The 13,475-nt window shown below is 46.8% G+C and overlaps 3 protein-coding genes across 3 annotated transcripts; all 3 read left to right on the forward strand.

Annotated features, from left to right (window-relative positions):
* Positions 1–261: 261 nt before the first annotated feature.
* On the forward strand, positions 262–982 carry EDB93DRAFT_1110658 (uncharacterized protein; the record flags this gene model as incomplete). The annotated part of the gene is made up of 5 exons (XM_041448045.1): positions 262–274; positions 323–484; positions 530–619; positions 675–761; positions 810–982. 5 exons carry the CDS (start codon positions 262–264, stop codon positions 980–982), a joined length of 525 nt encoding a protein of 174 aa, XP_041300539.1.
* A 1,088-nt stretch (positions 983–2,070) lies between these two features.
* Positions 2,071–9,503, forward strand: EDB93DRAFT_1110659 (uncharacterized protein; the record flags this gene model as incomplete). Its single annotated transcript, XM_041448046.1, has 17 exons — positions 2,071–3,043; positions 3,090–3,243; positions 3,296–3,640; positions 3,686–3,903; positions 3,957–4,186; positions 4,298–4,310; positions 4,507–4,521; positions 4,594–5,065; positions 5,257–5,342; positions 5,457–5,533; positions 5,591–5,732; positions 5,766–5,885; positions 5,935–7,064; positions 7,160–8,042; positions 8,266–8,321; positions 8,400–8,415; positions 8,473–9,503. 17 exons carry the CDS (start codon positions 2,071–2,073, stop codon positions 9,501–9,503), a joined length of 5,961 nt encoding a protein of 1,986 aa, XP_041300540.1.
* A 1,344-nt stretch (positions 9,504–10,847) lies between these two features.
* Positions 10,848–13,472, forward strand: EDB93DRAFT_1110660 (uncharacterized protein; the record flags this gene model as incomplete). The annotated part of the gene is made up of 7 exons (XM_041448047.1): positions 10,848–10,930; positions 10,983–11,051; positions 11,104–11,157; positions 11,210–11,278; positions 11,330–11,383; positions 11,436–11,510; positions 11,563–13,472. Coding segments are annotated over 7 exons (2,314 nt in total), but the record flags the coding sequence as incomplete, so codon positions are not given.
* Positions 13,473–13,475: the final 3 nt, after the last annotated feature.

Genomic DNA, 13,475 nt, shown 5'->3' on the forward strand with positions numbered 1-13,475 from the left:
ACACATGCATACATGAGTCATAATACTCGAGCGTTTTCACAATTCCTAATCAGGTAATGTTACGTGTTGTGACATTTGAACAGTTTTGCAGGTGTAAGTCAAACGCTGATGGCCTATCCAACTCAGATCTCTAGTTTGTAACTCAGACTAGACACCTCTACAAAATTTGTTGGATACCAACACCTGACTCTTTATATTATCCCATTGTCTAACCGCGACTTCCTTACAGCTCCAGTCTGTCGAGGTTTTAGAGATAATACCATGGAACAAAAAGGTAGTACCACACGTCCTTTTGATCATCGGAACAACTAATTCTTTTTAGATACATGCAATGCAGCTATCCAAATTTCAAAGAAATTTGGCAGGAAAATCACCTCCGAAGAACTTGTTCGCAGGCTTTTCGAGTCCGGAATTCGTACGATGAAAGGGCTGGATAAGTGGGAGAAACGTTGTGCGTTGCGTGTGGCGGAACAAAAGGATATCTGTACGTCCCACGAGCATGAATTATTCTATATAACATTCTCGATAGTATTTGCTAGGTACCAGAAAGGCACGATGAAACGTAACAAGCGGAGAGCAGAGCAAGATGCACTTTTCATCGTACAGCAAGAGGAAACTGGTGCGTCACACAATTGAATCTCACTCCGTCAGCTGCTAATTTGTTGGATCTAAAGACCTAACTCGTTCCGATATCAAAAAGGAAATTCAGAGAAAGAAGATAGCAAAGAGGAGGGCTGCTGCTGCGGCAAAACGAGAGGCTAGTACGTGTCGTGAATATCTTATATTCGCTAGTTGCAAGTGATGTCTAGGGAAAATGGAGACACATATTTTAGCGGACACGCAAGCGCTGCTAGAGGAGAAAGAAGAAGAACTGTTGGCAATGCGAGATGCAGCGTCCATCGCATCAGAGAAGATTGCGTTTTTGGAAGAGAGGATGGACGATCTACTTGTAGTACTAAAAGATTTGCAGGGGGGGTCGTGAAGACTATATTGAAGTAGAATACATTCGCATGTATGTAGTGCACTGGGTGAACGCACACAGGTGGATCTAAATCTTCGGTGACTGATTTGGTGCGTGTGTTTGAATAAGACGATAGGATGGCATTGAACTGGCGATTGACTGTGGTCGGAATGGAACCGTCCAGATGAAAGAAGCAAGGCATTATGCTGCTGGAGGGATGCGGCTTGCATCACATTCGGGCACGACAATGTTAATCTTTATAACAACTGTAATACTAACACAACCGAATAGTCGATATAGACAATGGACAATCTCACAACTTCTATTACTTCAACGACGTCTAAGGATATGTGACTGACACGACTTAAAAGGACAACTAAGACTCTGAGGACAGTTTCACGACTTCCGTGACTTCAAGGACATCTAAGACTATGACTAAGGACAATCTCACGACTTCCAAGGTCGTCCAAGACTCTGAGGACAATTATGACTTCCACGAACGGACATTTAAGACTCTGCGGACAGTTTCACGACTTGCGTGACTTAAATAGATTACAAGTTGCAGTGTGTTTATGAATTATGTACTGTACAGTCTCGCAACTTCCGCTACTGGAATTAGATATAATACTCCGAGGGCAGTCTCGCCACTTCAAGGATTTCAAGGACATATAAGACTATGAGGACAGTTATCACTTCCATGACTGTAGAATTTATCACATATCCGGACTTTGCGAATTTAAAGACTGTTACAAATTTAAGGTACTCTGAGCATGTGATGACTTTGAGGACACTTTGGAGACTTTGAGGACAGGAAAAGCCTTCATCGCTTCAGCTACCTCGTTTACGCTTACCTTATGGGATCAAACTCCTATATAAAATACCGTGCATGTCGACAAAAAGTCCACTACGACTCAGAGCTGTAGTACAATGACAGGAATTTGGTGTGGAATCTTACATAATGTGTGGCCGATTCTAAAGACGTTCGTTTGCCACTCTACACGCACTTCTTTCCTCTTACCTTTACTTGCTCGCGTTGCAAGTATCATACTCGTACATCTTAGATTACACGCTTGTTATTATCTTAACTGAGGAAATTCCTTGTTAATATAATGCCACAGCACGACCAGGGAGACAAGAAGCGGAGGCTTCATCACGAAGATCTTGCCGACGCCGAGATGACTGTAGAGGAGAAGCAGCGCGAACGCCAAAGAAGATGGTTGGCGAACGAGAAGCGCGATCCTATCAGGGCGCAAGAAATAAGGGAGAAGAACACAGCTAACAAGCGTGCATGGCGTAAACGGAAGAAGGAGGAGAAGGAGAAGGCCGAGCAGACCGGTGACGCGGAAGTTCAAGACCAAGGTCCTCGAAAGAGGCAGCGTGTCTCGTCACATGAGACAAATCCTGTGGCGGAGCGCTCAGATTCAGCGCCTGTCGATATTCCAATCGACCCCGTCCTCCTTAATGAGGAAAACGTCGCGACTAGGCCGACTCCCCGTATCATGCTCGATGCGGAGGTGATGACGGTCGTGCCCGAACCCATTAACCCTACATCGTCATCCCGCAAAAGTCTAAAACCACCTCCCCTCATGCGCGATGTAGAGGTTATGACCGTCATCCCCGAACACATTAATCCTACGTCGTCATCCCCCGAAAGTTCACAACAACCTTCCTCACCCAACCCATCCGTTCCCACAAACCTCGACTCTCGTGACCTCGCAACTCCGATTATAGGCTCGCAGGTGCACGAGAAATCAGAAACCATCACATGGTCTGATGGATCTATTACCGTGCTACCGTGCATAGTCAGGGATGGCGTAAACGTGTGCCAGGAAGATGCTACGACGGTGTCTTACTTTGCAACCCTTCCGGAATCGCTTCCTGAGACGTCAAAAAACGTCGTACACTTAAAGTACAGCGACTGGCGCACCAAAAGCCGGCAACTGTGCGACGAAATCTCTGCGGCGATTCGGGTAAACAAGGCTGTTGTTATTCGAAATATAAGTAGACCCGAGCCTGCAACTCTCGATCTAGATTACCTAGAAGATCGTGGCATGTCAGACTTGATGCGTGTAGTCGTACATGGTGAGTCTGTTTTTAATTCGCATCTGCATTACACTATCTAATGTAGTTACAATAGACGCTGAACAACGCACCAAAGATTTTACATATCCGCATCAGCACGCGACTCTCGAAGAGTTCGTGAACAACATACACGACCCAAACAAGATTCAATGCATTCTTGACGTTGCATTTGGACAGGGAGGTCTCCCGTTAGAACTAAGGTTAGTACCACATATATTTACATTAACATACCACTAAACCGTCTATGCTTAGCACTCTCGATAGCGGCATTATCAACGGATGGAATCAAACCACTGTTGACTGCCCCATTGGTGAAAAAGTCCATCCGGACAATTTTACCGTCCATTCGTGGGCATTGATCCATGGCCCTGCGTACTGGACACATCCGCACCATGACTCTGACGGAAGTCTTACTTTTGTGCAAGTCGAAACGGGCGAAAAAAAATGGGGCTTATGGAGACACCGTAACGAAGATGAAATTTCTCGTACTAAACTCTCTGAGATAGCACCAGAGTTGACGGATCTCTATCGAAGCCGCAAAAATATCGAAGAAAGTTGGCACGGAGAGATCGTCACTCTCTTGCCCGGTGATATGCTGTGAGTATTTGGTCCTTATGTATCTATCCATGCTTACAATTGCAGAATACAACCACCGGGACAGTTTCACGCGGTGTATACACCGGTAGCCTCCTTCGCCACAGGAGGGCACTTTTATAATTACGAAACCATGCATCTAACGGAACTTTCCCGTTACGTCGACCATAAGCAAGGAAGGACCTTGACAAACCAGGTCCATGAACACTCTCTGGAAACCTTCCAACGTATGGTTGTCAACTTACCGCGCATCTCGCGTCGCGTTAGTGAGTTCATTTCCGTTTTCACTACATTGAACACGTGTAACATCGACCTTTAGAGCTGTACAGCAGGCCTTTAATGGCTCTTTGTATTATGGTCTTAGATACCAACAAATATGTGGCCGCTGGCACCGAAAGGCCAAAGCTCAAGACGAGCACGACGAAACGAGCGAATGAGATTGCAAATGCAATCGTTAAACATTTTTGGAAGGATTTAAAGAACGCGACATCTGTGTATCGCAAGAAGCAGACGGATGGAAGTAGTAGCCAGATGCATCCGGGCGAACTCGTCAGTAGAGAAGAACTGTTGAATTGTCTAGAACGCTTCACCACCCTGTAGTGTTGTTATTACACACTAGTATTACATCATTTTGTTACATTTTACATGCTGTACTGATAGAAATTGCGGAACTGTAGGATATTTATAGTTTGGATACTCTCTTCATAGCGCAGGCACCGCCTTGAATTTTACATGCTGTACTGATAGAAATCACGGAACTGTACAATATCTATAGTTCGGACACTCCCTTCATATTGCAGGCAGCGCCTTGAAATCGCACCTTTGTAACGCCATATCATAATAGTTCATTTTTTTTGATTCACCCATAGTAAATTTGAAGTTAGGTGCGGACGAAACAACACGCCGGGCTACTTACTGATACTTGCGAGCGACTTACTACAGCAAGAAGTCTTGAGCACTTGCCGAGAAATTTGACTACTTGTGCGACTATGATGACTTGTGGGACACATGCGACTTTGACGACTTTGACGACTTTGACGACTTTGACGACTTTGAAGACTTTGACGACTTTGACGACTTTGACGACTTTGACGACTTTGACGACTTTGACGACTTTGACGACTTTGACGACTTTGACGACTTTGACGACTTTGAAGACTTTGACGACTTTGACGACTTTGACGACTTTGACGACTTTGAAGACTTTGACGACTTTGAAGACTTTGACGACTTTGACGACTTTGAAGACTTTGAAGACTTTGAAGACTTTGAAGACTTTGACGACTTTGACGACTTTGAAGACTTTGAAGACTTCTGCGACTTCAAAGACCCCGGTGACTTAGGGGACTCTGACGACTTCGACGACTGTGAAGACTTTGGAGATTCTAATGACTTTGACGACTTTGACGACTTCTGCGACGTCAGATTGTACATTCTGAATCCTCGTGGATTACCCGTCGCTTGTTGTCGGACCTTTCTCTATTGCAAATTTGCCTCGCTTACTCACTCAACACTTCTTTCGTCACTGTACAACTCACTGAAACATAAGTATATGTAGTACAGAAGTAATCAAAACAATTATATTTGGGGATCATCACATCGGGGTTTGCAATATTTAGTACAACATTTAAACCACACTTGAATGCCTTGGGTGGCTTGAACTTTAAGTTAAGAGCAAAATCTACGACAATATCAGAATCCCGATGTGCGTTTAATGGACCCGCATTGTTAAGTAGCTCATTAGAGTTGATGACTAATGTGCTACGTATTTGGCAGTCAATAACACTGCCACATGTGCAATAACCACTGCCACATTTAGATAAGCTTAAATTCACCAGCTTACTTGTTCCTCGTCAACAACTTCCATCACACCTGAACCTCTCATTGGAAATTCCAGTGAGACGTTAAACATTCCCTCAGCTACCAAATCTACTCTACTATCAAAACACTTAGTGCTTCTCATACTCTCTGCGATCTCATATGCCTCGTATCCACTCTACTGTCTCGGAGAAACCGCAGGCCGCTAAACCCAGAGGTCCCATGCGGACTGGAGTCATGTCTGTGAGCAGGAAACGCCCTGTTGAGTCGAATACTCGTGAGCCAAATCACGAACTATCGTTTTCAACAGCTCATCTACGTTCTTTAGCGAATGACACGGCATCGACGTCCGACGCACCATTGGCTTGGGCAGAGAATCCATGGGAACAGGCAGAAACAATGCCTACACAACCTAAACGAAATCCTAAAAGTACGTATACTGAATGTCTATCGATTTTTGTCTGATTCCTTCGCGTCAGTCGTCAGCTATTGCGGGAAGCCAGGCCAGTTCTGGCCAGACGGCCAAGAGCCTCAATTCAAAGGCCAAAAAGCTCGCAAGAGAATATTTGTGACTCAAGGCAAATCTCAACCGCGCCAAGAGATTACAAACAATTACAAGGAGATCAATCGGCTGAAGGACGATGCTCGTTCGTCGCAGACCTTTCATCCACGAACGGGCGACATCGAACTCTACCACGACTACTCCGACTACGATGGTACCGACGAGGACGATTTGTTTGAGTTAGATGAGGATAAAGACACGCCTTTCTCCGCAGCGCCCACCGTTCCTCCGGCCGTTACTACTCATGTACCGGTTGGAACTTGGTTCGATGCAGGCGAACAATTGGATCCGCAAGATTTAGAGCTTATGTCGGAGGTAATGAAAATACCAGAGCAGGTACACTCCATGCTTCTACCCTCCTCCTCCGACGCCACTGTAGGCGAAATCTTGGACTTCAACGTGCCCGATATCGAGGCTGGGTCCTTCACAGAGAGTGGAACGTCGTGCTTTGACAGAGCACGTCCAATCGAGGATCTAGACCTCACCAGAGGTATACCTCCAAAGCAGTGGGTATATAGCCTCTACGCATCTCTTGAAAGCGCGATTCAGGATGGAAAGCGGTCGATCCTCGATCCTCAACTCAAAAACAAACCGTTGCCCCTGTGGATGTTGAACCTCTGGCAAAGACTACATGAAGTTCGCGAGGCTAAGATGACGTGGGTAGTTGCAGATACCTGGTTGAAGAAAAAGAACGAAGAGAGCTTCATTGGGAGTTTTTCGCCTTCTAATCCTTTTACCACGGCACGTCAAGTTATGCTTCGTCTACCTTACCGCAAGCAGCTTGTCGGGCTGTCTTCAAGCGGCCTAAGGAACACCACACAACTTGCACGCTTTCTGTCCGATAACGCGTGGCTCTCAGATACTCTCGTGGATATGATGATCCAGTATACCACCCGCCGATTAGTCGAAGCGCATTCCAACATCGTCATAACAGACACTGAGTTCGCCGATGCGATCCGCCTTTCAGAACCCAACGTCAATTCCTTGCCCCGCAGTTTCAAAAACTTAGAAGAGACGCTATCGAAAGGAAAGGTTCTATATTTCCCAGTGTGTATTCCAGAAGTGCACCACTTTGTTTCATTCCGCATCGACTTTGGACGGAAAATATTTTGCTACGGTAGGCCATTCCCCTCATTTGCTAGATAAAAACCTACCTGAAGGCAGGCGACTCTCTTAGTCTCCCAAACGCACTTCGACCTTTTATTCCCAAGTTACAGCACTGGCTTTCCCTCCGTTTCGATGGCCCATTCGAAAATCAAGGAAATACATTGCCACACGGAACTCAAGCAGACTCGTGCTCTTGCGGACTTTTTTCGTTAAATACGATTGAACATAGTGTCTTCGGTGATGCCCTGGGTATATCTGAACCTGCGCATGCACGAGCGATATGGTTCAAGGCGATCGGCAGAGATCAAATTAACGCAAAGCCACCACGACAAACTATCAATACGCTCACGTCTGATACGATAGTTGACTCTACTTCGACATCCCAAAACGCAATACCATCGGCTCAACTTGAGTCGGAGGAGAAGAAGAAGGTGGAAAGGAGGCAGCAGCTCGTAAAAAGATACAAAGAGAAAGCAATTTCACGAGCAATGGATGCTGCGCGCCTTAAGAAAGACAAGGAGGACGAGATGGAGAGGCAGGCAATGGAGAGGATCAAGCAGATTGAGGACGAGAGGCAGAGTCAGGTGGAATTGGAGAGACAGAAGCAGATCGAAGACCAAAAGAAACAGTTGGAGATGGAGAGGCAGAAGGAAATCGAGGACGAGGACGAGAGACAGAGGCAGATTGAGATGGAGATAAAGAAAAAGAAAGAGATCGAGGACGAGAGGCAGTTGGAGATGGAGAGGTTGAGGCAGATGGAGGCACTTTTGGAACGTCAAATGCACGACACTGTCGCGGGCGACAGTATGGACGTCGATGCCGAGCCAGGAGAAATTACCCTCGATGCAGACAAATCAACCCCAGGCGCAGGCAAGGGGCACAACTTGAATCGTGGACATCTGTCCCCTCGCCAAGCACGTCCAAGCTATGTTTTACATACATCACGTCGTTCGATCTCCCCTCCTCGCCATGGATCCTCCTTTTATCCTCACCGGCCTGTCTCTCCCCGAATTCGGCCATCTTCATATAGAGACTATCCTCCGTCTCGATCTGACCGTCAAATCCCTACTCGTCGTGGTAGATCAAGGTCTCCACAACAATTTACTCGCCGCGGTAGATCTCCTTCACCGATGAGATTTAGGGGAACACACAGACAGCCCAGCCGTCACCGCAGTCCTGCCCGAAGAAGTCATCGAGGTATGTTTTCTCTTAGAAAAGTAGTCGTTTTAACATAGCTAATTTTCTTAATCAGCGCCTTCTCCTTATCGTGACCAGCCAACCATTCAGCGCTGTGAGTGCACAATACTTCAATCCTAGACTTATTTTTTATATGTATTAAACTTCTCAGCTGCACCGCAGTCGATTCCTGGCACTTTGTCGCTCCCCATGGGGCTCGTGCAGTTTGTTCCTTCTTCCACCGTGACAACCGTCGCAGGGTTCAACAGGATGGGATCCCGTCCCATCAGCAATGCAATAACCCGCTCCATCCTCGATCGCGCGAACTGCCTTCAGCAGTATGAGGTTCTTAATCCACTTTCCGCGTCTCTGCGTAGCGATCCCGAGAACCGCCTTCTTCATATCGCTTGTTACCCCCCCTACCACCTCCTGCATGTCATTTCTCGTGGGAGGTTGGTAGTCTCTAAGAGAACTGAGGTCAGACTTCGTCTTTGGAGAGCGCAATATCCAGACGTACCGCTGTGGTTTTTCGCAATCCGTTGTCTCTCCCGCGGACTCGACTGGCGTGTCTTTGCCAACCCCCAGCACCTTGCTGGCGCACTGAACACCATCTCGGCTCCACGGCCGGGCTATCTTGATGAGAAACCTGTCGTGCTCAAAAGAGGCAAAGGAGTATTCGAGCAATATGATGAGCACGTCAGGGTCATGCTTCGACTTCCCTTCAGTCGACGTTTCTGTGCCATGGGTAGTCTTTTGTGGCGACTTGCAGTACAATTTGGACCGGACAACTTGATCTCAGCGACCCTCTCTGGCCCTTCGACGGACGCTATCGTACACTCCAGTGTCGAGCGCATTGGCACCGATGTTGACGACATGGTAACGGACGCTCATGTCGATACCCTTCTAGGGGTGACCGAGGACCATTATACGTTATGGCCTCCTATCAATATATTTGACAAGTACATGCAGTGGGAAGGAGAGTGGACGCCAAGTTTGGAGGCATGGTTTATGGGTCAGATTGCTGCGATAAAAAATAGAGATTCGCGCGCGTTCGCCACAAGCAGCCAATGGGTGTCGAGACTTTGCCAGTATATAGCAACTTCGTCCAAAGGCACTCGGAACCTTGTAACTGAGGCTCAAGCGGATGTGTTGTGCTACGATATTGACCAGCAGGATCCAAGATCCTTTGCGGCTTTAGATTAGCTCGGGTTGTCGTTAATATTTCTCTTATTATATCCATACAACACAATGCATATATCTTATCAACGGAATCTATTTGGACTTACACGTACTTGTATACGGATAGGACTTTAAGCATGATACTTGTACAATACATTTGGATGGATTTGGATGTACTATTACTCTCTCGTTTAGGGACTCGAGCATTATAATTTAATTTTTCTCGTTACGAGAACAGTCTCATGACTTCGACGACTCGAAGGTTATCATTTAATTACTCGGTTTCGCGACCTCTAATACTTCGAGGACTTGAAGGACATCACTTGATTACTCGAGGACATAATCGGATTTCTAGGCTCGACGACTTGAAAAGACGACCTCTAAGACTTCAAGGACTTTGAGGACACAATCTGATTTCTAAGACTTTGAGGACTTCTAGGACATAATCTGATTTTTAAGCGCGACGACATCTTGTTTCTAAGACTTTGAGGACTTTAATCTTATGCTGTCCTGTAAGTCGTCGAAGTCACGAGATTGTCCTCAAAGTCTTAGATGTCCTCTGAGTTGAAGTATGGTGTGTCGACGACTCGGGTGTCCAGCATAGCCTATTTTTCAGTCCATACGCCGTATTTAAATGGAACAGTAACAACGCATTAATAATAAATGTCATATAAGATGTCCTTTAAGTTGTGGAAGTCGTGAGACTGTGGGAATCTTGGAAATTTAGATCAAATAATGTCAGAGAAGTCTTAGATGTCCTTAAAGTCGTCGAAGTAACAAGACTGTGAAATCTTGAAAATCTAGATCAATTAAGAGAAGTCACGAGACTGTCCTCAGAGTCTTAGATGTCATTCAAGAGTCTTCAAGTCTTGGAAATCACAAAAGAAGTCTCAAAGTCGGGTGCACATGATAAAAGGTGACGAGCGCAAACTTGATCGTGAAAAGTTGTAGAAAAAATTTCCAGCGACCAAAATAACATGTACGTTTTCCTGTCTACAAGGGCTCTAATTATTGATACTTGCACGTACTATACAGAAATGTCAGACCTCTGCGGTGCCAGTACGCCTCTATATCACACATTCCATAATAGGAAATCTGATCGATGTAGCGTCACGACTAAATCATAGCACGTGATGTTTATAGTACATGTCGCCTACCACTACTAATTATCGACTGTGGCTTGTGTTCTGTGGACTGTTTCATTGTTCTCAGAACCTATATAAGCGCCTCATTTTTGGAAACCGATCTCTTGCACCTCAACCCAACATCCTATCACTGGCTTCTACTTGGAAATTCCAGGTAGTCGCATCCTGACACTCGAGTCAATCTCATAACATCTGCCGCCTCGCTATAGTCCAATACGCCCCGATGTCGCGAAACGACGCACAGGACTCCAGGACGCCTCATCAGCATTTGACTTCCACAATCGCTCGAAGAGACCCGTTGTCGTTGTAAGCAACGAACTCCCTTGATCGTCACCAGCACACTTACACTCACGTCCAGGCCTATCCCTCGGCACGCGAATACAAGGGCCCCGTCTTCGACTAATATCTCGTCTGTTGCACCTTTAATGTAAGTAGTTGTCTTTTTTAATCTTAACTAACATGCTAACATAAACTTTCAGGACTTCTGCTCAGCGTCAGAATACCGTTAGTATTCAAAGCGCCTCGTCATCCTTGTAAGCAGCAAACTCCCTTTACTAAAACCTGCGCATTCACACTCACGTACAGGCCTATACCTCGGCACGCGAATACGAGGGCCCCGTCCTTAACTAACATCTCGTCTGTTGCACCTTCAATGTAAGTAGTCACGTTTTCAATCTTAACTAACACGCTAACATAAACTTTCAGGATTTCTGCTCAGCGTCAGAATACCGTTAGTATTCAAAGCGCCTCGTCATCACTGTAAGCAGCGAACTCCCTTTACTACAACCTGCGCATTGACACGATCTTTCAGGTCCATCCCTTGGCATGCGAATACAAGGGCCAGCGCCCCAATACCTACTACACCTCCGTGGGCTGCACCTTGGATGTAAGCAGCCATAATTTTTGAATCACCATTCACACGCTCACGCCTAGCATAGATCGTCGTCAAAGGACCGAAACTACTTCTATTTGAAGGAGGTAGATTCGATACTTTTTTCGGCCACTCAGTCGGTGTGCCCGTTCCCCTCGCAAGTCAAAGCGGATTTCAGACATGAAGATCCCGACCCCGACGATCTATTCCAATTGCGATTCCAACTCTCCCGCTACATACAAATTGCGGCTACCCCGGACGACTCAGAGTTGCAGTACACAGGGCCGCTCTTCCAGCGCCTCGCTGCCATCCGGATAGTCACCGTAGGGACTACCTACTCTCTGTCTGCCGAACAACAAACCAGTTGGAAATGGCTCGAAAATACACTTCATCATGCCGCATCCATCCTCAGCATCGACTCTCTACTCCCCATGGATTTCTCCATGTTACCTCTTCCCTCATCTTACGGCTACCTTCGTTACCACAAGAAACACTCCCATGCTCTTCGCTGTGCACAGAAATCCAGGCTGGCCTTTCATAGTCTGATAGGGCTTGTCAACTTATTTTACGGACGTGCACTAGTGAGATTCGAAAATTCCAGCTCCTCTGATCCTCGACGCCCACTCCCCCCCCCTGAAGTTCTCGTCCAATCTGGGCTGAGTAACAGTCACGTATGCGACATCATCGATGCGCTAAAACCGGAGATGCTCGGGAGATGCGTCGGTGTTGTCCTTGACCCTCGATCCTCTGAGTTCGGCATTCTTTATCCATATCTCAATCGCATTCGAGTCCCCGTCTGGGTTCAGATAGGATCGGCGAAAGGCATATTCAACACGAAGTCCTTGAATCATCCTTTATTTCAAATCGCCATCCCTACACGAGAGGAAGAGCTTCGTGTCCGTGCCATGGTTAACCAAGCCATGGCGGATGACGTCAAACCAAGCCCATCTAACCCCGACCCAGACAGTCTTCACCGATGGGACGCACTCGTCGAAGATCGAAAAGCCAAGCTCGAAGAGTTCTTGTCCAGAGCCTCCAATGCCATAAAGGAACGGGTGAAGAAAAGGCTGCAAGACGCTGCGAGTTTCATCATACCCACCCAGCGAGATGGGACGAGATTTTTTATGTGGTATCGATCGAAGCAAGGGAGGTTCCGCGGAGAGCTGGACTATGAGGATGCGAAGAAGGAGTTTGCAAGCAGACGGAAGGGGCATTTCGTATACGACGAAATATCTAACCAATGGGATATTTGTTCCTTGTTCGACAAGGATGAAGTTCCTACACACGACGACACCGAATTCGAACACCCTCTCCCAGAAGTTGACCCCACTCCGGTACCGCTGCTCAGGGAACCCCCCACGCTTCCATCTGACCACAACGAGGTAGGACGGAGCATTGTGCACAAATCCGTCATTGGGCAGGATATACTGTTGGGTACCTCGCTAGAAGAGGTTCTGTTTAGTCGCTACGGACTTATCTGCCACACGCAGTCCGAAATACAGTCCGCCAGCGACTTTTTGAACATCCAAGAATCCCAAATCGTCGACACCTACACCGTTCGTAAATACATCATGGAAGCCGGTCTTCGTTTGGACAAACCCAGTAATGAGTTTGCCATCCGTTATTTCATCTCCTCCCTCGTGCTCGAACTGGAACCACCTTCGGTGTTGTGGGATCTCCATCCTAACGATGCTGGAGAACTCCTCACGCGCAACGAGTATTTTAAGATTGAGCGGGTAAAAGACAGCATTATTCCTGGCTACCTAATGCTCCCCATCATCCCAAAATACGCTCGAACTTGGAACCTATTCGTCCACAATGCCACATCGGTTGTTCAGTGCATCAGAGAAAAGTGGGGGCCATCCTTAGAGGACGTCATCCTCTGCTTATTCGAACGCGGCATCCCATTTAAAGTCCTATTCAAAGTCACATACCCCCCCCTCCCCCGTCCAATCACCGTCTTCGAATCCAACCGGCGTC

Source organism: Suillus bovinus, assembly GCF_016758785.1.
Source record: "Suillus bovinus strain UH-Sbo-P2 chromosome Unknown EDB93scaffold_394, whole genome shotgun sequence".
In the NCBI taxonomy this organism is placed as follows: domain Eukaryota; kingdom Fungi; phylum Basidiomycota; class Agaricomycetes; order Boletales; family Suillaceae; genus Suillus; species Suillus bovinus.